At 33.1% G+C, this 21,589-nt stretch overlaps 1 protein-coding gene across 1 annotated transcript; it reads right to left on the minus strand.

The window, feature by feature from the left end:
- Positions 1-21,334, minus strand: LOC124358964 (general transcription factor IIF subunit 2). The gene is made up of 7 exons (XM_046811252.1): positions 21,082-21,334; positions 19,047-19,120; positions 17,712-17,863; positions 13,694-13,783; positions 9,094-9,218; positions 7,412-7,555; positions 1-198 (listed from the first exon to the last, which is right to left on the minus strand). The coding sequence occupies exons 1-7, from the start codon at positions 21,154-21,156 to the stop codon at positions 64-66; spliced, it is 795 nt and encodes a 264-aa protein (XP_046667208.1). The 5' UTR covers positions 21,157-21,334; the 3' UTR covers positions 1-63.
- Positions 21,335-21,589: the final 255 nt, after the last annotated feature.

Here is a 21,589-nt window from a genome sequence, read left to right on the forward strand (position 1 = left end):
TACAAAGTACGTGTTTATTTTACAAATTTATAATATGGAACAAAAAATATGACCAGTCTGAAATCATTCAGACGTAGACGGCTGCTGCGCTTCTGAGTCTTTGTAGTGTCTGTACTCTGGCTTCAGCTCCCACATGTTCTTGTGGGGGTTCTTTATGTTATAGTTGCATACTTCTTTCAGTATCTCTTTCAAATACACCTTGAACACAACAAGCACAATCGTCAGTGATGATTAATCTCTTACTCAACACAATTTATTAACACAACAACATGCTAATTGGTATTTTTTTAAATTTTATCTGTAACTCATTTGCTTAAAAGGTATGGAAAGATAATACTTGGTGGACAATGAATGATCGCTAGTATGAATAATACTAATTTTACTCCTATAATCATTCAATTACAGTCCCATGACTCTGAACTTATCTAAATCAAACTGTCCGAAGTAATACATTTTCAGATTAACTAAAATGATTACAAACATCCTGCATGAACTATAAATCAATATACATATGATACAAAGAAATACGAGAGTTATCCAGATAGTAAGTTATATCTCGCTCTGCAGCCTCTAGGGACTATCATAACGAAATTCCAGCGTTACAAAATTCTGCTGCCTAAATTTCAATAAGGAAGGCAGACCCTCCCGCAGTTCCATGTCAACATCAAAGCTCTGCGTTGCAAACCAGGTCTTTATTGCTGGAAACAGGCGGTAGTCGCTGGGTGCAAGGTCCGGACTGTAAGGTAAATGTGGAAAACCTCCCACTTAAAAGCATCCAGGATTTCTTGAACAATCTGTTGTGTGTGGTTGATTACAAAAAATAACCTAACTTCTGCAAAACAATTTCGTATAACAAACTCCTTGAAATTTGAGGAAAACTAAGTGAGAGTTCTGTTATTGTGATTTGATGGTCTTCTATAATCTTCTTCTCGACTTAAGGAACAATTTTATCAGTCACAATGCTTGGCCATTCGTTCGTCATCATGCACATTAGTTCGGCCATTTTTAAACCTAATACACCACTGACATATTCCACCTTCAGTAATCACATCGTTCCCACAAACTTCACAGAGTTGGCGATAAATCTCAATTGGTTTATTGTGTTTAGACAACAAAAACCGTATTACCGACTGCACTTCATAACTCACGAGATTTTCAATTTCGTCACACATTTTAAACTGCTATTATAAACCAACAGTGCCAGTAACCTCTAAGTGGAATGGCTGCTACTGAATGGAGAATTAAAAGTGAACTGTAAATTCAGCAGAAAATTCAGGAAGTTGCTTTAGTTTAATATCACATTAATAATTTTTAGTGGTTGGTAACAATAGCAACACAAATTGTTAATCTGAAATTAAACTAATTAAAACAACTTCCTGAATTTTCCTGTTTTTTTAGCTTCATCTGATATGGTTGCAATAAAATAAAGCCATTTTTGAACTTGCACATAAGATCAGTATTAAAACTTTCGAGCACCGTCATTTTGTTTAGTATTAACCTTTTGAGGTCTAATTTGCTGCATGATGATCTACTAATTAAGACCTTTAAAATGGTTTCTACATCAACCAATGCTTGCGATTAAAATTTTCCACAGACTCCTTACTAGTCATCCTTCTAAGGTGGTGAAGAGCTACTGATTGTATCAAAAAGTTCAATTTTATGTCGTTGTACAAAGTTTTATGTTTGTACGTTAACAAGTATGTAAGATATTAGACCCAGAAGATATTACACCTTTCAAAGACTTTTCTGCACTCTGCATAAGATTACAAAAAATTGAAACAAATAAATAAATAGTCAATAGAAAACACAAAGAGCTAGAGTCTGTTCTTAGAATAGTGTCTGTTGCAGTTCTCTGCTTACAGCTGCCAGTCTGTTTATTCAACAGCTGATTACAAACAGCTGACAATCAACAAGTGTTCGGGGGAAGTCTCTAATGCACTAACATTACGTCACCTGATATAAATCAGTTAATAATTTAAAAATATAACAGTTTGAGTTCCTCTCACACCCCTTTCAGAAGAAACAGAAATAAAATTTTAATTGACTAATGTCGACTGAGCAAATCTTTGAATAGTCATGTTGTAATTAGCTTAATAGTGCATAACAAATTTAAACATTTGATTGAAAAATACCCTCTTAAAATGTATATAAATAAACTTTATGAATGGCTGTTACAAAACCCCTTCTATAATATTGATGAGTTTTTTCTATTAACAAAATAAACTTTTAATGATTATTTCAAGGTAAACGCATGACATAATCAGTGTTATTCTCAACTGGACAATTAATGTCTTATATTATTATACACATAATATTTTTGTATTATACCTATTGAATATTATTTAGAGACATTGCTATTTAGTCTGTAGCTGAATTAGACTTTGTTAATGCATGTTAAATTTTTACGACAGATAAACAAATTTACTATTTATTATTATTTCCCCATTATTACCTCTCCCTTTGCGTGTGCTTTTTCACAAATAAGATATATTATGTTACCAATATCCCTTTTCTCTTTAACAATATTTTTAAAGAAGTCAGAAGAATATAATTTGCAATCTCATTAAGACAAAATTGCTACTATTTAGTTGTGGCTTTAAAATATTAACATAAAGACTACAAATTCTTTTTATGATCACGTTTTTATTAAGACACTAAATTAAATTCAAGACAAATATATAGTAGAAATTTCTATTAAATTAACTTTAGATTGGCTACCCTACACGGCCATGTTTAAAAACATAACAACTAGCATATAAATATTACCATTTTTCAAGACAACAACTTAACAACCCAAGAATATCAAATTGGAACATTATCGTATTAGATACTCCACATAAAAAGTTTTATACTACTAAACTGAAAAGTGAGAACCACACATGGCAGCTGAGAAAACTTTTGCAAATTTGATTTTATTAGTAATGTAATATAGCTTAAGCTGTGATAGAAATGTTGGTTGATTAGATGTGTTCTCACAGTTGCATCTATTGCATTTACATTTATCTATTTCATTTTTTGTTAGTTTATTTAGGTGGTGTTTGCCATGCCATGAAAGGCATATGGAATAGTATCATAATTTACAAGGACCTGTGCAAAGTATGCCTTTATGTTTTGCACCAATAGTCCAGATACCACATGGGAACGCTCATTGTATTTTAATTTAAACATGGAATATAACTGAATTTCAAATGAGTTTATACTGTAGCATACATTCTGATTACAATTTGTGTTTAAATTCCTTTACATATATTTCATTTTCAATCACAATTAAATAATGGGTTTATTAGCTTGTAACAATGGTAAAATACAGTTTACAGTCTAGATCAGACTGTACCACGAACAGGTATGTGAGACAGTGCTGACTCAGTGTCTAACTAGGTCAGACTGTACCACGGACAGGTATGTGAGACAATGCTGACGTAGTGACTAGCTAGATCAGACTGTACCACGGACAGGTATGTGAGATAATGCTGACGTAGTGACTAACTAGATCAGACTGTACCACGGACAGGTATGTGAGACAATGCTGACGTAGTGACTAGCTAGATCAGACTGTACCACGGACAGGTATGTGAGACAATGCTGACGTAGTGACTAACTAGATCAGACTGTACCACGGACAGGTATGTGAGACAATGCTGACGTAGTGACTAACTAGATCAGACTGTACCACAGACAGGTATGTGAGATAATGCTGACGTAGTGACTAACTAGATCAGACTGTACCACGGACAGGTATGTGAGACAATGCTGACGTAGTGACTAACTAGATCAGACTGTACCACGGACAGGTATGTGAGACAATGCTGACGTAGTGACTAGCTAGATCAGACTGTACCACGGACAGGTATGTGAGACAATGCTGACGCAGTGTCTAGCTAGATCAGACTGTACCACGGACAGGTACGTGAGACAGTGCTGACGCAGTGTCTAGCTAGGTCAGACTGTACCATGGACAAGTATGTGAGACAATGCTGACGTAGTGACTAGCTAGGTCAGTGTCCTGGACACATTTGGACCAAGCAGCTGTGTACTAGTGTTGACTGATGTGGATGTTGATATTTGTTGATTTTCAATTTGGCAGTGACGTCACTGTATTATAAATTTTCTCTTAACATAATAATTAATATCATAATAACAAAATGTTACTTATAATAGTTGAGGACTTATAACAATTATTGAAATGGACTTACAGTTGTTCTTTGTAAGTTGGGAGTATAATTAATAAATACATGTTGGATGTTTACCATTAAACTAGACTTTAGAAGAGGTCACATTCACTCAGCCATGTTTGATGGAGTACCCTGGTTATTCTATTGAGTGGTCCTAGTGATTCACTTCAATCTGATCCAAATGTCTAGGCTTGTTTTTTCTTTAGTTTACAAAAAAAGCAAATTTAATATTAAAATTTTGAAAATATTTTCAGATGTCAGGCCATTTTTTAGTATTTTTTACCCATACTTGAAACATTTTGTAAAACACACAGTTTTACTATAAACCTATACATGTAATACATTATTGCTTTCAATAAAATGTAGAGATAATTATGGTATAAAACATTAAAATAATAAATTAAAAAGGCACAACTTTTTTAAGTGGTGGGACTGCTTCTGGTAAAGTGTGATAATATTTAGAATCTGAGATAGCCAATTTATTGTTCATTTTATCTAGTTCCAGAAATTATGTAATGGTATCCCCACAAATTTATAATACACAAAAGGCTAAATTTGTTACTATGGTTACGATTTTTTCAAAATGTTATAAAATATATTATAATTATTACACTAAATGTTTCCTAAATATACCAAAATTTAGAAAATTATATACACTACAAAGTAATAAATAAATTAATAATCCATTTCTAATTTTTTTGAAAGTGGTGGGAAGTACCTAAATTTGTTACTATGGATACAATTATTTAAAAAAATAACAAAAATAATATTTACACTAAATATTTCTAAAATATACCAAAATTTAGCATAGTATAACTAAAAACAAAGCTATGGACAACATTATGGACACTCATAATATATCACCAATTTTCAAAATGGCTAGATGAGAAGACCATCTTTCTGGTAAAAGTTATGTGACGTCACTGCTGCCAAAACACTAATCAAATTTCACCACTGAAATCAGCAATTCTTTCTATTTGAAATGGTATATAAACAGTGGTTGTAGTGTTGATTAATGTAATATGTGAACTGTCAAAACACATGCATGTCAGATCGACATTATAATATTGATTGCTAGTTCAAGGGTTAAGGGTTATTAAAAATAAATTTAACCCTCCGAGCGTCCATCATATTTCCTTAAACGTCCACCTGTTTTTGTAACTTTTGCAGTCTTTTTTTACACAATTCATGAAAAGTCTTAAGAATGGTTTAAATATAGTGCATTATACATAATATTTCTTGGAAAGAATCAGAATATGATTATATAAGAACAAAAATCTTTACAAAAATTTTCTTTTTGCAACAACCTGAGAAAGGGGAAGAAATATTTAAAAAAATATTTTTTTAATTATAAAAGTATCCACATGTTATTGTTATATTACCTCTACAAAAATTTCATAATAGGCAAATTATAACAAATTTAGTCATGAACACATAAATATACAGGGTTATAGGGTACTGTGAATATATTCATAATGTTATATCATAATATATTTACAACAACAAACTGAACAATCGCGCGAGCCGCGTCCCGCCCGAAATAACAGCTGGTATAAACTACGTTCACTAGCATCTGGTACAGACCAAGAGGTATGCAAAGACCACTAAATGTAAAGAACAATTCACAGGCTTTGGTTATATGTAATTTAGAACAATATTACGCGAATAATAGTGCGGGTCGAATTAATTTGATCGGCAAGTGCCCGCCGTCTTAAAATAAGACGGCAACGTTCAGAGAAAGGTGCCATCGACTTAAAACAAGTCGGCCGACGCTCGGAGGGTTAAAATAGTGTAACACTATCCTATTTAATGTTTTAATTTGTGTGTATTTATTATATACAGTATATATAGTTTTCCACAGTTATATCACATTTATTTAATTGTTTATAACAATTCTATTATTGATCATAGATCTATGAAACTTATATAAATTTATAAAGTTGTGTATATTAAGTTTTGTCTTTTCATTAATTGAGTTACACACTATAACTGTCATCTAGTAATGTGTGGCTAACATTGTTACAAAAACAGTAACCGTAGAAACTTTGCAAAGAAATTTTCTGTGGGTTTTGTGGCTAGGAATGTTTTTAATACTCTTAAACATATACTGATGTAAAATTGTAATAAGTACTTTAACCCTATGTTGATTCCATTCCTGCAATGTGTATACTTTTGCAAGTAAAGCCATTCAAAAGTGTGCCATGACTTTGTGGACACACTGTATATAACATTTAAAACCATCAAGAATTAATTGAACACAGAACTCTTGTTCACTAACACTTAGTACTTAAAAATTAATGTTACCATTTATATTAGGTCTACAGGATCGAGTTAGTGGAAAGTAAACAATATAGAGCAATCGGTTGGTACAGATGACGTTCTACTGGACATACTGTACAAGTGGTCTAATACATATCCTTGTATAAAGTTTCTCTTAATTTTTAGCTTAAAACGTTCTAACCATTGTTACACGAAGCAATAAAATCATCCAACTCAACAATTTTAATGAAATAATCTGGAGTAGCTCTATGTGATTATAGGGTAAAACACTTTCTAAGACTCTTGCCTGTGTTAACTCTTTGACAGCTGGTTTTTTTTTTTCTCTGCAAGAATGCCCTAAAAAGTTAATTTGTTTTAAATTTGTTTTCGTCTTTTTGGGTTTACTGCAGGAGAAATAAAATAAACACACTCAATTTAACATTTTTGAAGTAATTTTATGTATTTATACATACGTGGTCAACCAGTGATGTAAAAATGAGCACACAACATCACATATAACAACAGAACTGTACACAGAAAAAATAGAATCAGCTGATTACTTGGAAAGGCTGACTGAACACCATTATATGGTGGTAAATTAAAATTGAAAGGAAATGAACAAAAGAGTAACTGCGATCTAGTGGGAACAACGGAAAATACTTAAAAGTGTTTCTTATCTATTCCGTTAGATCACAAACATATTCAGAGGAGAGGTTATTCATCACGAAACATTATTCAGAAAGCACCATAGCGTTTCCCATATGGCTATCGAGATTGCTGCAGGTGGTTTGATGTGCGCTTCCAAATTCGTTGGGATTACTAGTCAAAGGGTTAAAGAAGCTTACACAGGTTAAGGTATTGAACAGGGATCAGGGTTTCCAGAGGTAAAGTGAGTTCAAAAACATGCAATAAACCATTGAGTACATTAAAGAATCTAAATACCCAAACAGTTATCTCTAAAACCAATGATTGATACTTACAACCGGCTGTCTGGTTTTCTTCACCAGATCCTTGATATTGTAATACTGATGTTTCTCAAACGCGGCAAAAAGCATCTCCAGGACAACGTCTTTGTCATCTCTTGCTTTCTTGCCTTCAGTCTTCTTTCTCTCCTCGTACTCGATCTGTGGAAAGCCAGAGGTAATTTATATTAAAACGAAATCAGTACAAATAGTTTAAAAAATTACTGAAACTTTAATATTGAATAGTTATGTAACATTCAAAATATTTCTATCGATCAAGTGATAAATTGAAAAAAAAGATAGATATATTAGATGATGAACAAAAATTATGAGATAAGAGTTGTATTTTTTATCTAGTGCCTATTAAGAAAAATATGGATAAGCAATACACATTAATTAATTTAATTTGTAATAACGTGTTCAATGATATGGACTGTTAAGGATTGGCATATTGTCAACCCATGTTCAAATAAAGCTGCAAAAGATTAAAGCATTGCCTGGAGTTTAAAGAATTATTTAGATGTTAATTGTATTTAATTCTCCAAGTGCTAATATCACTGCTCAATATGATCATATTCGTCTATTTTTGCTTGAACAATTACATATTCATACTTTATTTACAAATTCATAGCAAAGATTTATCTCTTCCATGATTACAGTGGAGGTGTAATTTCAAAATTTCTGAAAAGTTTTAACAACCAGTCACCTAACTGTTGGAGCACTTCATTCGTTCATTTGTCTAGCAAAGAATTCTATGTGACTGCAATACATTTATTTTACTCTATAATACGATTTGATTCCTTTATATTTTGTATTGTTACATACATTTAGCCTAGTTTGCTCGTATTTATAAACAAGATTGATAAAAAATAGTTCATTTTGAAATGATTTAATTTTCTAAAACTTATTTGCTAATTTTTGCTAATGGGACATGGTTATTGTTTTTGCCACACTTCAATTGAGTTTTGTTCTAGATGTTACTATGTGATATGTTTTCTATTCATAATTAAAATTAGGAACATTTTGTACACTTTAATTTACACTTTTAAACTTTGATTTATTCTTCTAACACTATTCTCCTTTTTTATACACCTAAGCACATACAATTTTGTATTAGTTTTGTTCACACTCCCAGTCAACAAGCACTAATGTTTTTAGTGTTATTAATGTAATTGAGCATGAATTGAATATAAATTATATATATATATATATATATATATATATATATATATATATATATAAAACACAAAATATTTCTAAAAATTTTGATATTAAAAAGTAATATTTAAGGAAGTCAAGTAATACTGCATGTTTGAAAATGGTCCAGAACTTTAAAGTGGTTTATATAGCACTTGGAAGGTAAGAAGGTAACGATTATGAGATACATAATCTTGAACTTTAGCTTTTAATAGGACTTGATATGTAGTTATAGAATTAAATCAAAAACTTTCCTATGAAATTCTTTAAACTAAATAAATTAAAAGAGTGTTCACTATGCAGTTTAAGGCATTAGTTTAATCCCATAGTTTTTATTTTGATCCTAAACCTTTTCTAACATTGTAATTTTAAAACCTAACTTAAAAATCTCCTTAAGAGCCCAAATATATATTTTTAATCCTAATTCTTGTTGTGAGTGTTTTAAAACCACTTTTTCAGTATATTTTAAACATAAATAATTTTTCTTAAGTAAAGACACTTACATTATGTTTGTGGTCGGAGACTGGTTTGTAATTCTGCACTATCCTGTCCAGCTGCTGAACACTCCTGGTTGGGATCATCGCTTTCCGGATGGACTCCTGTTTGAGCTTCATGTAACAGCTGTCAGCTGAAAAGGATGTCATCATACATTAATACAACCTGTGTGGGGAGAATTCTAATTCTGCACTATCCTGTTCAACTGCTGAACAATCCTGGTTGAGTACATTATACTTGAGCAAGAAACCACTATCAGCTTTGGGATGTTATTATCATATTTTATTATCAATTTGAAACAAACTTGACAACCTGGGTATCAAAGGTCCCTGCTATAAACTGATTTAGGAGCTACCTTGAAGAACTCAGCCAATTTATTGAAGTAAAACATACAGAAAGAGGACTAACTCATACTATAAGATTCAAGGCACTTGCTATAACCAGAGGTGTACCTCAAGGATTTTTCCTTGGCCCTGTGATGTTTACCTTATTCACAAACGACAATCCACAATACCTAAACGGACTCTGTCATACGCTTATGTATGCAGATGACACCACCCTTCTGTCTTCAGGGAATTCTGCTGATCAACTGGCAGTAAGCTCATATATATATATAATTTCAATAAATATTGAATCGCAAAAAGTACTTGCTCCGCCGGGACTCGAACCCGGATCTCTCACTTGCCGGGTGAATGTGCTACCATTACACCACAGAGCCCTCACTTTTTACGATTCAATTATTTTGTATTTGGCCGTTTCTTTCACATATGTGTTTAAATAACTAAACTAACATATGATCGGAAGACCAAATACCTGTCAAATGACTTCTGTTTACATTCATTAAATTTGTATAAGAGGCAACAGCCTAATTTAATTTCAATAAATATTGAATCGCAAAAAGTACTTGCTCCGCCGGGACTCGAACCCGGATCTCTCACTTGCCGGGTGAATGTGCTACCATTACACCACAGAGCCCTCACTTTTTACGATTCAATTATTTTGTATTTGGCCGTTTCTTTCACATATGTGTTTAAATAACTAAACTAACATATGATCGGAAGACCAAATACCTGTCAAATGACTTCTGTTTACATTCATTAAATTTGTATAAGAGGCAACAGCCTAATTTAATTTCAATAAATATTGAATCGCAAAAAGTACACAAAAAGTACAAAAAGTGATATATATATATATATATATAAATATATATATATATATATATCACTGAATATGGGTTACCAATACTGCCACGCAAATGACCTAGTAGTTAATACATCAAAGACAAACCAGTTAGCATTTGGCAGAAGACGAAACCAAGTCCCAACTCTTCCAGAAGTTGAAGTGAAACCACAGGCCAAATTTCTAACAGTGACTATTGATGAAAATATGTCATGGACATAATGTTGACATCCTGTGTAACAAATTGAATACAAGCCTTTACATCTTAAAACGAATAAAAGCCATCAGCAACACTGCAACAACAAAATCAACATACTTTGCCGTATTTGAAACACACATACGATATGGCATAGCTATCTGGGGAGGAACATCTAAAGGGAACCTACACAGAATTCTGCGTCTTCAGAAGCAAGCGATGAGGATCCTAAATTGCCTGGGACCAAGAGACACCTGTAGAAGATCTTTTACAGACCTCCGAATTATGACCGTGATATCCCTCTACATTCAGGAAGTTATATTACATGTTGATGGGATAAACTTACCTCGATCAGCCGATCTCCATGACTACCGCACCAGACATGCTGCAGATTACCATCTCACCCTGTACCAAAAGAAACCGTCATATGCAGGCCAGAAGCTGTTCAACCTACTACCGGCAAAAATGAAGATTCTCACAGGAAAGAAACTAAAGAAATCGTCGACTGAATGGTTGACTTCAAGACCCTTTTACACACTGGAAGAATATCTGCACTGGAAAGATTAAAAAAAAAACCTTTCATTTTAACTTTATAAACAACTATATGTACTCTTGTGCATACATTATTATGGTAAATATTACATACATGAAATTATTGTAAATTGATGCTATACATTTCTCAAAGATATTGTAATAAAGAGTTCCTGATTTCTGATTTCATATATTAATATAATCCTGCATAGAGAATCTGGTTTGTAATTCTGTTCTATCCTTCTAACTTCTGAACAATCCTGGAAGGAATGTACTATATATCTCCTAATGCTCATATTTTATAATCACTCACTGGTTATATCTCCTTAAAATATCTCAATGTAATACACTATTCCACAACAAATAGACAAAACTACTTGTTAACCCTTCAACGCGTTTTGCCGTACTAGGTACGTCATGACACTTTTACTTGAGATCGCGTTTTGCCGTACTGAGTACGTCATGGAGTAGTCGGTTATTTTTGTAGCTGTAACAGACGACTATGGAATGTTTTCAATGAAAAATGTATACCAATCGAAAGGAGAAGATTCAAACTTTCGATTAATTGAGTCGATATCTCGAAAAATCGATCTTTAGAAAAAATATCTGAGAAATCAGCTGCATTCAAGACGACGTCATTGCCGTGCAGCCGATCGTTTGTCAGCTTACGTTTGTTGTTGTTTACAGTCATTGTTAGTGTGATGGTTATGTTCAACTGACATATTTTTGTGTGTTTTACGTTCCTTTGTTTAGTTATTATTATTAGTTTTACAAGCTATATTGTTTTGAAGAAGGAAATCCCGTTTTGACAGGAACAATTTGTTGTGTTTTATAAACATGAGTTGGGGATGGTTTGTAGGTTAGCTAGCTTTTAGGGAAATTAACCTAAAGTAGGTTAATTTTGTTTAATTTGGCTAATTTTAAACACTAACAACATAGAAGTATAATAAAATAATTATAAACTTGGGTAATTTGCTTATATTATTTATAAAACACAAAATCTCTAAAAAACCGCCAGAAAAATCAACGCAGGAGGGAGTATGACCATGAAAAAAAAATAACGCGTTGAAGGGTTAAGTATCAATGACATACCACAATGGTAGTTAAAGCAATGGCGCAAAGATAATATTTTCTAGGTTAATTTTATCATTTAAACAATTTGTGGTATAAAGTAATACAGTGTGGGCCTAACAAAAATCCCAGGACATATAGATTGTACTTTCTCTTCCAAATCTTTATCTTTCAATCCCATCCCCTTTTTCATGGTGAAATCATTGAACACTTAAGTGATAAGTTTAGGTATTGATGAAGCATACATCAATGAAGAAACTATGAAATTCGAGGCACACCAATGTGACCTGAAAATGTTAGTCCATCAGAAGGAAGATAAAATTGTGAAGTTATAGAATAAAAATATCAAAACTTCACATCATACATATCTGAAAGAAATTTTGAGAAATGCTTTTATTAACATTCCGTGACAAAGACATCTACTACCTCTGAAGAACTCTTTTTCAAGCACCTAAGACTACATAAATGAGGCGTAATAATATAAATGTCAATCACACCAAAGCTTCAAACTTCAATCAACTTATAAAATAGCATATGATACAGATCCAACCAGCTGAAGCAGCTCCATAATCCAAATCAAGAAAATCCAAACCCAAGTCTTAGTTGTAGGAGACATTCATGACCCTTGCGACCTCGATGGGCACGATATGAGAGGTAACGATTGTTAAGAGTTTAGAAACCCCCCCTTCAAGTATAATATGTCCAACAATATGAAAGACTTGATAGAGAACTTCACTTCCAGTGGATCAGTGTGCTCTCTCTGCTGTAACCTATGGCATTACAGACTGCACTAATATAGCTGATAATTAGTTAATAGTGTAATAACTTTACCTAATGTAACTCTCAATACTTATCAATAATTGGTGTTCTTCTAAGACTACAGTAAATAATAAAAAAAATTTTAAAAATCAAATAAAAAGCTTTCTCATTTTCTTTCAGTTGGCGTTCACTTTTTTAATCATTTTTAACAAAGAAATAAAAATAAAACTTTATACATGTATAAAAAACTTAATACTTGGGTAATTATATAAAGAGATGTATACAAAAATTTCTTTCAGAGTACACTCTTAAAAAAGTTGCTTTCTGAATTAACTTGAACTTGTCTATTGAAGGACTGGTAACTGAAAGCCAACTAAGTCATCAGAAGTCCATTGCAACTTTAAGGTTGTAAAGTTTTTCAAAACAAATCAGCCGGATGGAATACATGGGGAGTTGTTGATTTGCGGACTTGTTGCCCATGTTCGGTCATAAAACTTAAGGTCCCTGATTCCCTGTTTCAGTGGCGCACAGCTAAAGTAGTTCTGAACTACAATTGTCTTGAGACTATCTGATTTAGCCTCAAGCTCATGAGTCCAATATTTAGTCTACAGATCATTGTAGTTCCAAATAAATGACAGCCACGATCTACCAAATCCTGAGCTTATGAACCACCCTTAAATTCTTTACTGACCCCAAAGCAAATAATTCTATTCTACAAAATTTCAAGAAGTAGAATATATTTTATTGTATGATTCTACTAAACCGTTCTTTCTAAATAACAGGTTCAACTTTGTATCATATATTGTTAGTGAATTAATTTATATTACAAAAATAAGTCTTATAGTCCAACGAGAAAGTGTTTTTTCACATACCATAAGGGCGACATTCCAGTTTCTGTACAATTCTTCCTTCCAAGCACATTTTCTCAGATTCGGGAACGATAGCGTCAGAATTTGGCATAGCTGTTGGCATAAAAATAAACAATGTTAGGGTAACACAAAATGATCTTAAATTACTTCTTAAAGATTAGAATTAAGGGTACTTATGCATTGTTATGACTACACTTAATGTTTTCATTTCAATTTAACAAAACCATACCCCACACTGTGTGAGATACCCATATAATAAAGTGTCATGACTCGAATTTTAAAAATATCCTATTACAGGCAAATATATTGGAAAAAAACCCCACACCCAACTAGAACACCCGACCAGCATTTGCCAAGCCAACAGCTGCGTTAAAGTTAACTGATTGACCTTCGCCCATTAATATTATATAAACCAAACAACAATACTACAGCAAGGGAATGTTTATTATTGTTTGAATTTTTTCTTGCCAAAAAACATACAAAAAGTGATTTTGGTCATTATAATACATAAATACTACATAAATGTCAACTCTCAATTATTAGAGAGAGACAGAGAACTTTATTTCAAGATCACAAAAACCTGAAATGGCATTACAAGTTCATTTTACAATTAATTACAAACAAACAAAATTACTTGCTTTACAAATCAATCAATTCTGATTTTGAGTCCATGATAAGTGTTTGAGGTGCTGCCAATTCATACTCATTCACACTGTAGAAGGGGTTTTCAAGAAGATACCAGTGTTCTGGGATTCTCGCTCTTGACGTCTTGAGGCAGGATGTTGTAACGTTTTGCCCCTACATACAAAGCTTTTTCTCGAAAAGTGTCCTATGATGCGCATGAAGACTAAAGTTCTGGGCATTTCTAGTATTATACTTATGCAGGTTTTGATGTTGTCTGTTGACTAGAAGATCACCAGGACAATGACTTTGTAGTTATAGAAACTCACCACTGTCATCTACTTCAACTCTTTGAAATATCCTCTACAACTCTCTTTCTATCCCAGCCCAGACAACAGCCTCACCACTTTTTTCTGAAGAATGAGCATGCATTCTAAGTTCTGTTGAGAAGAGGCACCCTGTATCATTATATCACACCTCATGTTGCTCTCAAAAAGGGCATGGTAGGCAATTAAAACTGCTTCAGGTGTGCTAACTGCTTGCGTTCTGAGAGTGAATAGGACACAGTTTCTTACAAAGAATATCCTATGATCCAGCCAATTCAGTGAATCATCAATAATTATCCCAAGATGCTTTGTCATTCTTACCACCTGAAAGGCAGGCAAAGCTGATTATTCTTGATTCCTGCTTCCTGAAGATAGCTTGGGTAGTCTTTGATTCATTGAAGATCTAGTCATTATTCTGGCGGTATTCAATGGCAAGGTTTACAGCTATAAAGGAATTTACTTCAAGATTTTCCACAGATTTGTGTGCTGTTAACAAAACTGAATCATCAAGATACATAACGGTGTGGCTGAAAGGCTCATCATACTGGTAGGTCATTTCTGTATAAGACGAAAAGATCGGCCCAAGAACCGACCCTTGTGGAACACCTCTTTTTAATGGTGAGAGACTAGATCTAGTCCAGTTTCAGGACCAGTCAAAATTTGTCTGATCTCCACAAGCTGATCAAGATCACTAAGGTCACCACCACCGTCCACCACTTTGTTGGATTTTCCACAAAGCCAAAAAATCCTAGTTTATCGAGTATTAGTTTAGTTTGCATAACTGATGAGTATGGTCTGAAATGCCGGTGTGGAGATCCTGCATGTCTGTGTCTTAAACATTTTCACTTTCGACACATACGGCATCAATGTGTTGGATATGGCATAATTTTCCATGGATCAATATTGTGCCATCTATTTATTAAAGAATTATCCTTTTAGGATAGTATCCATATAAAGTATGTTTAATTGAGTTTAATTTACAATATACTTACACTGCTCTCATAATTTAAAAGGCCTTGACTCCAATAACACAAATTTGACAGGAAATCAATTTTTTTTTTTTTATTCAAAACATAAGTGTTAAAGTATTTTATTATTAACCCTTTAAGCGTCATGAAAAATTAGACCTGATCTTTGATAAAGTTACAATTTTTTAAAATTTCCAATGTGTAAAGTTAAATTTATTTTCGTTTCTGTATGTCAAAATAGAGTTATTTAACGGTAAATAAAATTCGTTTAGCCTTTTTTGGATTACCTAGGATAATTTTTAACTTTTGAGAATATCGTAGAATAGCAGTGTAGTTGTCACTAATATTTTTATAATTTATTCAGTAAGTATGGGAATGAAACACAGTTTTATAGATAAACGTATACTATATTACAAACCAATAAAATTAGAAAAATACAAAAGTAGACAAAGAGTGTTTATTTAGTGGCGGGCTGTCACAACTGACATTCCACGCGTCTCCCGCAAGCCACTGTTATCGCGTGGACTTTGAACCTTCTTATCGCTCGGCAACGTGTAGGACAGCCTTGCAGGGCTTGAATTATGTTTCTTGCTTTGTGATAACATCCTTATGACCGTAGTAAAATATTAAAAAGTTTGGGGTTGACCAAGTAATTGCTCAGAATTACCAAATCTTCAAATTCCGAATCGTCTGGATAGGCCATTCACACGAATAATGGTAAAAAACACTAAATAAATACTGGAAACTGCTGTATTTAATATGAATAATTTACTTTAAAAAGAATAAGACACAACAGAAAATTAGCGATAACCGAAATACATATGCGTGTACCGGACGCTTCTCACTAACAACTGGCTAGATGCCTTGACGGGAGCTCCCGTCAATGACTTTGTGAAAGGCGCGGGGCCACGCCCGCTAGACAGTGTTTGACCAATTAGAAGCAACTGCCACTCCCATTGTAACAGAATTCGAGGCAGGGCAACCCGTCTGTATGTCGCATGACGACTAGAACCATCTAACAGCAAAATATTCAACTAACATAGCAGTAAGAAAATAAAGAATGCAAAAACGCGGATCCACGGCAATAACGTTTTGAGCTTGTAGTGGCCCTCCGCGGATCCGCGTCAATAACGCTGGAAAGGTTAACACTTTCACTGCAGCCTCCTCATTTTGACAACTTTCTTACACTGCCACCCGTTTTAATGACTTATTAAATTCATATAAACTTGTAACCAATTATAACAGAACCATGGGACTTACATTTTTTTCAAAGCTGTGTTCTTCCTCTTTCTTCACAAATGCTCATGCATACATATTTTCAAACAGAAAATCTTGTTTTAAAACATAAAAATATAGTTTTTTTAAAAAAATAAAAAGTTGACTAAGAACATCGCCATATACAAGCCTATAACATAAATATACTTTTTATTATTGTTTGCTGTATGCAGTATTTTAATTACTGTCACTATAGCTACAAATATTTAAAATTGAAATCCACTTGGATTTAATTTTTTTTACTGTGGGGCCCTACCACTTGTTCCAGGGCCATTATCAAAATATTCATCAGAAACTGGTAAAGAAAAGACTGTAAAATTATGTAATAAACCGTTTATTTATAAAAACACAAAGGTACAAGTTTTTATTACTATTATGCTGATATTTGCTTTTTTGAGTATAAAACAATGTCAACAAGTCCATCATTAGTAAATTCAGATAACGTCAAATGACATTGTCGGCAGTGAAAGTGTTTATGTTTATTATTAACTAAATATAGGCCTACATGTATGTTAAACTATTATAAATTACATTAATCTTTGAAAACTGATGGAATGTAATAAAAAAAACCTACAGAATTTAATTTAAAACTCGGAGATGAAGTCATTACTATCATTCAAAAATTTGTTTAAAAGAGCACAAGACCTGATTACTGCACGCTGCTGTAGTTATAAAAATTTATTGTAGGTACATGGGTACCTTACACAATGACTACTCTTCTCGACTTCATTCATTCATTCATTCTCAATCCCGTTATTTTTTTCATACACCCTCATTTTCTCAGATACCATCGCTCATAGAAAGATTTACTTTTACTTTTTCAATACTCACGCGAGTAGTGGGAGAAGACTCCTAGTGTCTGTTTGGTAACCATTGAAACGTCAAGACGATGATCCTTTGGAATATTCTCCTCCCCTGGCTCTTTGAGACATAACACTGACTCCGACAACGAAAGCGACACCTGTGCCTTCTGACCTGGATTCCTGCCGACCAACAATACCCGTTTTATTATCTTACATTCCTTGAATTCTAAGCATAACTTGTAAAATTTATCCTATGCTCACAATTTTGTATTGAAAGTAAATGATAAATAATAAATAAATAATTAACGTAAAATATAGAGCAAATGTTCTACTTTTATATACTTGTAGACAGTGTATTTCGTCACTTCTACACTATTATTAAGTAGACATATTGGACAGTTTACATTGTGACATAGTTCCATTCCCTGTGGTTCCAATTGTAACTTACTTTTACAAAATAAGAACTATATTTTGTGTTAAAAAAAGAATGCTTGTGCTGATGTCATAGTTTATAAATACCCAACCATTTCAGAGCTGGTTGTACTGGCAGATACCTTGATCTTAGCCCCACAAAACAATGTTAAATTTCTCAGATACTTTTACATCCATATTGTTGGGCATGATATTATGGAGGATGTCTCATTTTAAAGGTACATAATATGCCTACAAAATATGTTTTTCCAATTTGTATTAGTTGCTCTTAGTTAAACTTTATAGTAAGTTTAAGTATTAAAATGTATATGCTTGATAAAAAACTAAGCGTTTTGATGAGTATTAGTCATATTTAAAAAAGAAACATCTAACAGGCTATAAATAGTAAAAAAAAATAGTACTAAATCAATTTTTAATGCAATACTAGCTATTTACTAAAATAGTTTTATTGCGTGAAAAATACAAAATATTAAAATTTACTCAGGTATTTAAGTTATACATCCATGCCAAATTTGTTGATTTATTAGTGCATTCGTGTGTTTGTGTGGTGGTTATATACACACACTTACAGATGTACAAAAATGACGTGTGCTACACCCACTCTTTTACTCACTTGTAACAGAACAATACTTCATACTAAAAATTGAAATTCAATTATTGCATCATTAAGTACCTACTTTTTTCTTTACCATGGAAAGATTCGGAATGTAGGCTACATCTATTATTAATATAAAGATACTATGAAAAATGTCTTATAAATTTAAATGTCCTATTTTCAAAATGTGATTATATACATGTATATTTAAGGTATGGTAAGCTATAAAAAACTAATTTTTAAATATTGTTTTACTAGTTTAAACCAATTACTTGTTATAAAAAAAAATCCCATTTGTGTTAGCACTATGATTTAAAACTATTGTCAAAAACGTACTTTGTAATTTTCAGTTTTCCTACTTCAATATTTCCTGGAGCCTTTTCCCATCTATTTGCAATATACTTAGGAACCTGCAACACAAAATAATTAAATAGTGCGTGGAAACAGAACAATTTAAGCAACAATACTTAGAACAAAGAAGCTCAATAACAATACCTTACAAAACTTTACAGATTTATGAGATAAGTGTGGTCATGGAATCAGACTGTAGTTCAAAGTATGTAACAATATTTGAGTTAATACCTAACTAAAAAGAGAAAATACATAAATAGTTAAGTTCTTAATGTTTTAATGTTCTGTTTGTGTGCTGTGTCTGTATATCTGTAAATATTATCTGTGGCTGGGACTGATAGCGTATCTGTTATTTGAACGCTCCGGGGCAGAAGTCAGTGCTTCACTAGATATTAGTGTGCTGTAGTTTGGATCGAGTGAGTGCGTGACGATCATGGATCAACCATCCACTAGTTCGACCAATCGTAGTGAATTGGTGTGTCGGGCATGTTAAGAGTTTACGTTTCGACCGAAACAAGATTATTTAGTTTCTGTACATTCTGTGGAACACTAAATGGTAAGTGTTCTCTATTAATGTCCATTTATAGACGTATTCATATTAGGGGTATTCATGATTTATTAAGTTTTTTACACTGTACACAATTGCTTTCCATTACAATTCAATTTATATTACTGATCAGCCCCTCTAGAATTTGATATTTTATTGATAGGTACTATCTCGAGGGATGTTTTTCTTTAGTTGACATCGGCGCGAGGCAGCACCTGCCGAAGCCCGCGCTGATGGCCGGAGGCACTCGTCTTAACTCTATAACAACTTATTAATTTGTAGCTCGAAATTTAAGAAAAACATTGTTCATTTGGATCAAAATTTTGCTCATTTCAGTATTATTTTTCATTTACGTTTGCAAAGATGGGGCCGCATCCGATGACGTTATCACGAGGTTAAATCATGGTCACAAAAGGTCACGTGATGCCCGATGTGGATGTAGAACAAGGAAATATTGCTCTGCGCTTGTACAGTTGTTCCATTTTTTATGTTTTAGAACTTCGTTATTTCTCATTTCCATCACGTCAAACCTTATATTGTTTTGTTCTGTAGGACGATTCCAATAAGTTAATAACGCGAAATTAGTATTTTGTCGCTCCGGCTGTTAATGTGACAACTACCTTTGGTTTTTGTTATATCGAAAGTTAAAATTAAGTAATATCCTGTGTCAAAATCAATAAAAAAAAACCATTTATCTTATCATACCCTACCCAATAACTCTAACCAGACTAAACTTATAAAATCATGACATTGCAAATAGGCCAAAACTTATATGCTAAATATCATTTAAGCATTTGATTTAATTAGGCTTGCCAGACGTCCCGGTTTGACCGGGACAGTCCCGGTTTTGAATTACGATCCCGGTGTCCCGGCCGGTTCACTACGCGTCCCGGATTAATTGAAATTTGATTATATCCTAGGCTCTTGTACATAAGATCGCATTCATATTAAACAAGAATTTGATGGATTTTATGACAGATGCATCGCATATTTGAACCTTTGGGAGAATAGCTTTGGACACGCTGAGAAATTTTCCTGGGTAAATCTGGCCACACAAAATGTTCTTTCGTAGGAAAATGTTGAACGTTCTGCTGAACTTATCAATGGAAGTCTTCCTAATCATGGCGATCTAAAAGCATACCAAAATAAAAAGCAAGAAAGAAGTGCTGAAAATGACGAAAAATACAAGCAAAATGTAAAATCTTAATCTTAAACTTATTTTAATGTGTGTTTGTCTTTTGCCATGTTAACGAGAATAAAATTTATTCATTTTCATTTATAAATTATAATATAATGTCTAATTTACTTGTTACTAATTTACCTGCATATACCTATATTTTTCCAGACCCCAGGCTCTTCTGATGGGCGGACCCCCCAGCCCCCCCTTTTTTGTCCCGGTTGAGCCTTCAGAAAATCTGGCAAGCCTAGATTTAATGCTTTATTAATATCAATGAAAAACAATTTTTAGGTTACCTTCACTAACCATACTCCTCTTGTGGAATTTGACAAATCCAAATCACGATCTGCGTGTAAATTCTGAGTTGACATTTTGTTATAAGCTATTAGTTTAAAAAGAATACCAAATTACTTCCGCTAAATATTAATTCCTGATGGTGTTTCTGCTTATTGAGTTATGTAGTATACTTCACACTTTACGCAAAGCTCAGTTTACATCACTACAGAACTACACCTACGACGACGACTGACTGACGAGTGACGTCACACTGTAGACAGACGCAGACAGACAACTGTTGAAAGTCTTCTGTGCTGTTTCTATGCCATAGAGTAAAAATATCTACATTCCGAACTGAATTCTATTTTTTAGCTTTATATTATATGGAACTGAATCTGAGCTCATAGACCAATATCTTTGAATGAATGGGCAATGAAAGCTGATACATAATCAAAGATACTGGATTTACCCAGTTATATATCTCGATTTTCAATTGGAATCGATATGATTAGATTAAAGGCTATCATA

The sequence above is a fragment of the Homalodisca vitripennis genome, chromosome 4 (genome assembly GCF_021130785.1).
Source record: "Homalodisca vitripennis isolate AUS2020 chromosome 4, UT_GWSS_2.1, whole genome shotgun sequence".
NCBI classification, from domain to species: domain Eukaryota; kingdom Metazoa; phylum Arthropoda; class Insecta; order Hemiptera; family Cicadellidae; genus Homalodisca; species Homalodisca vitripennis.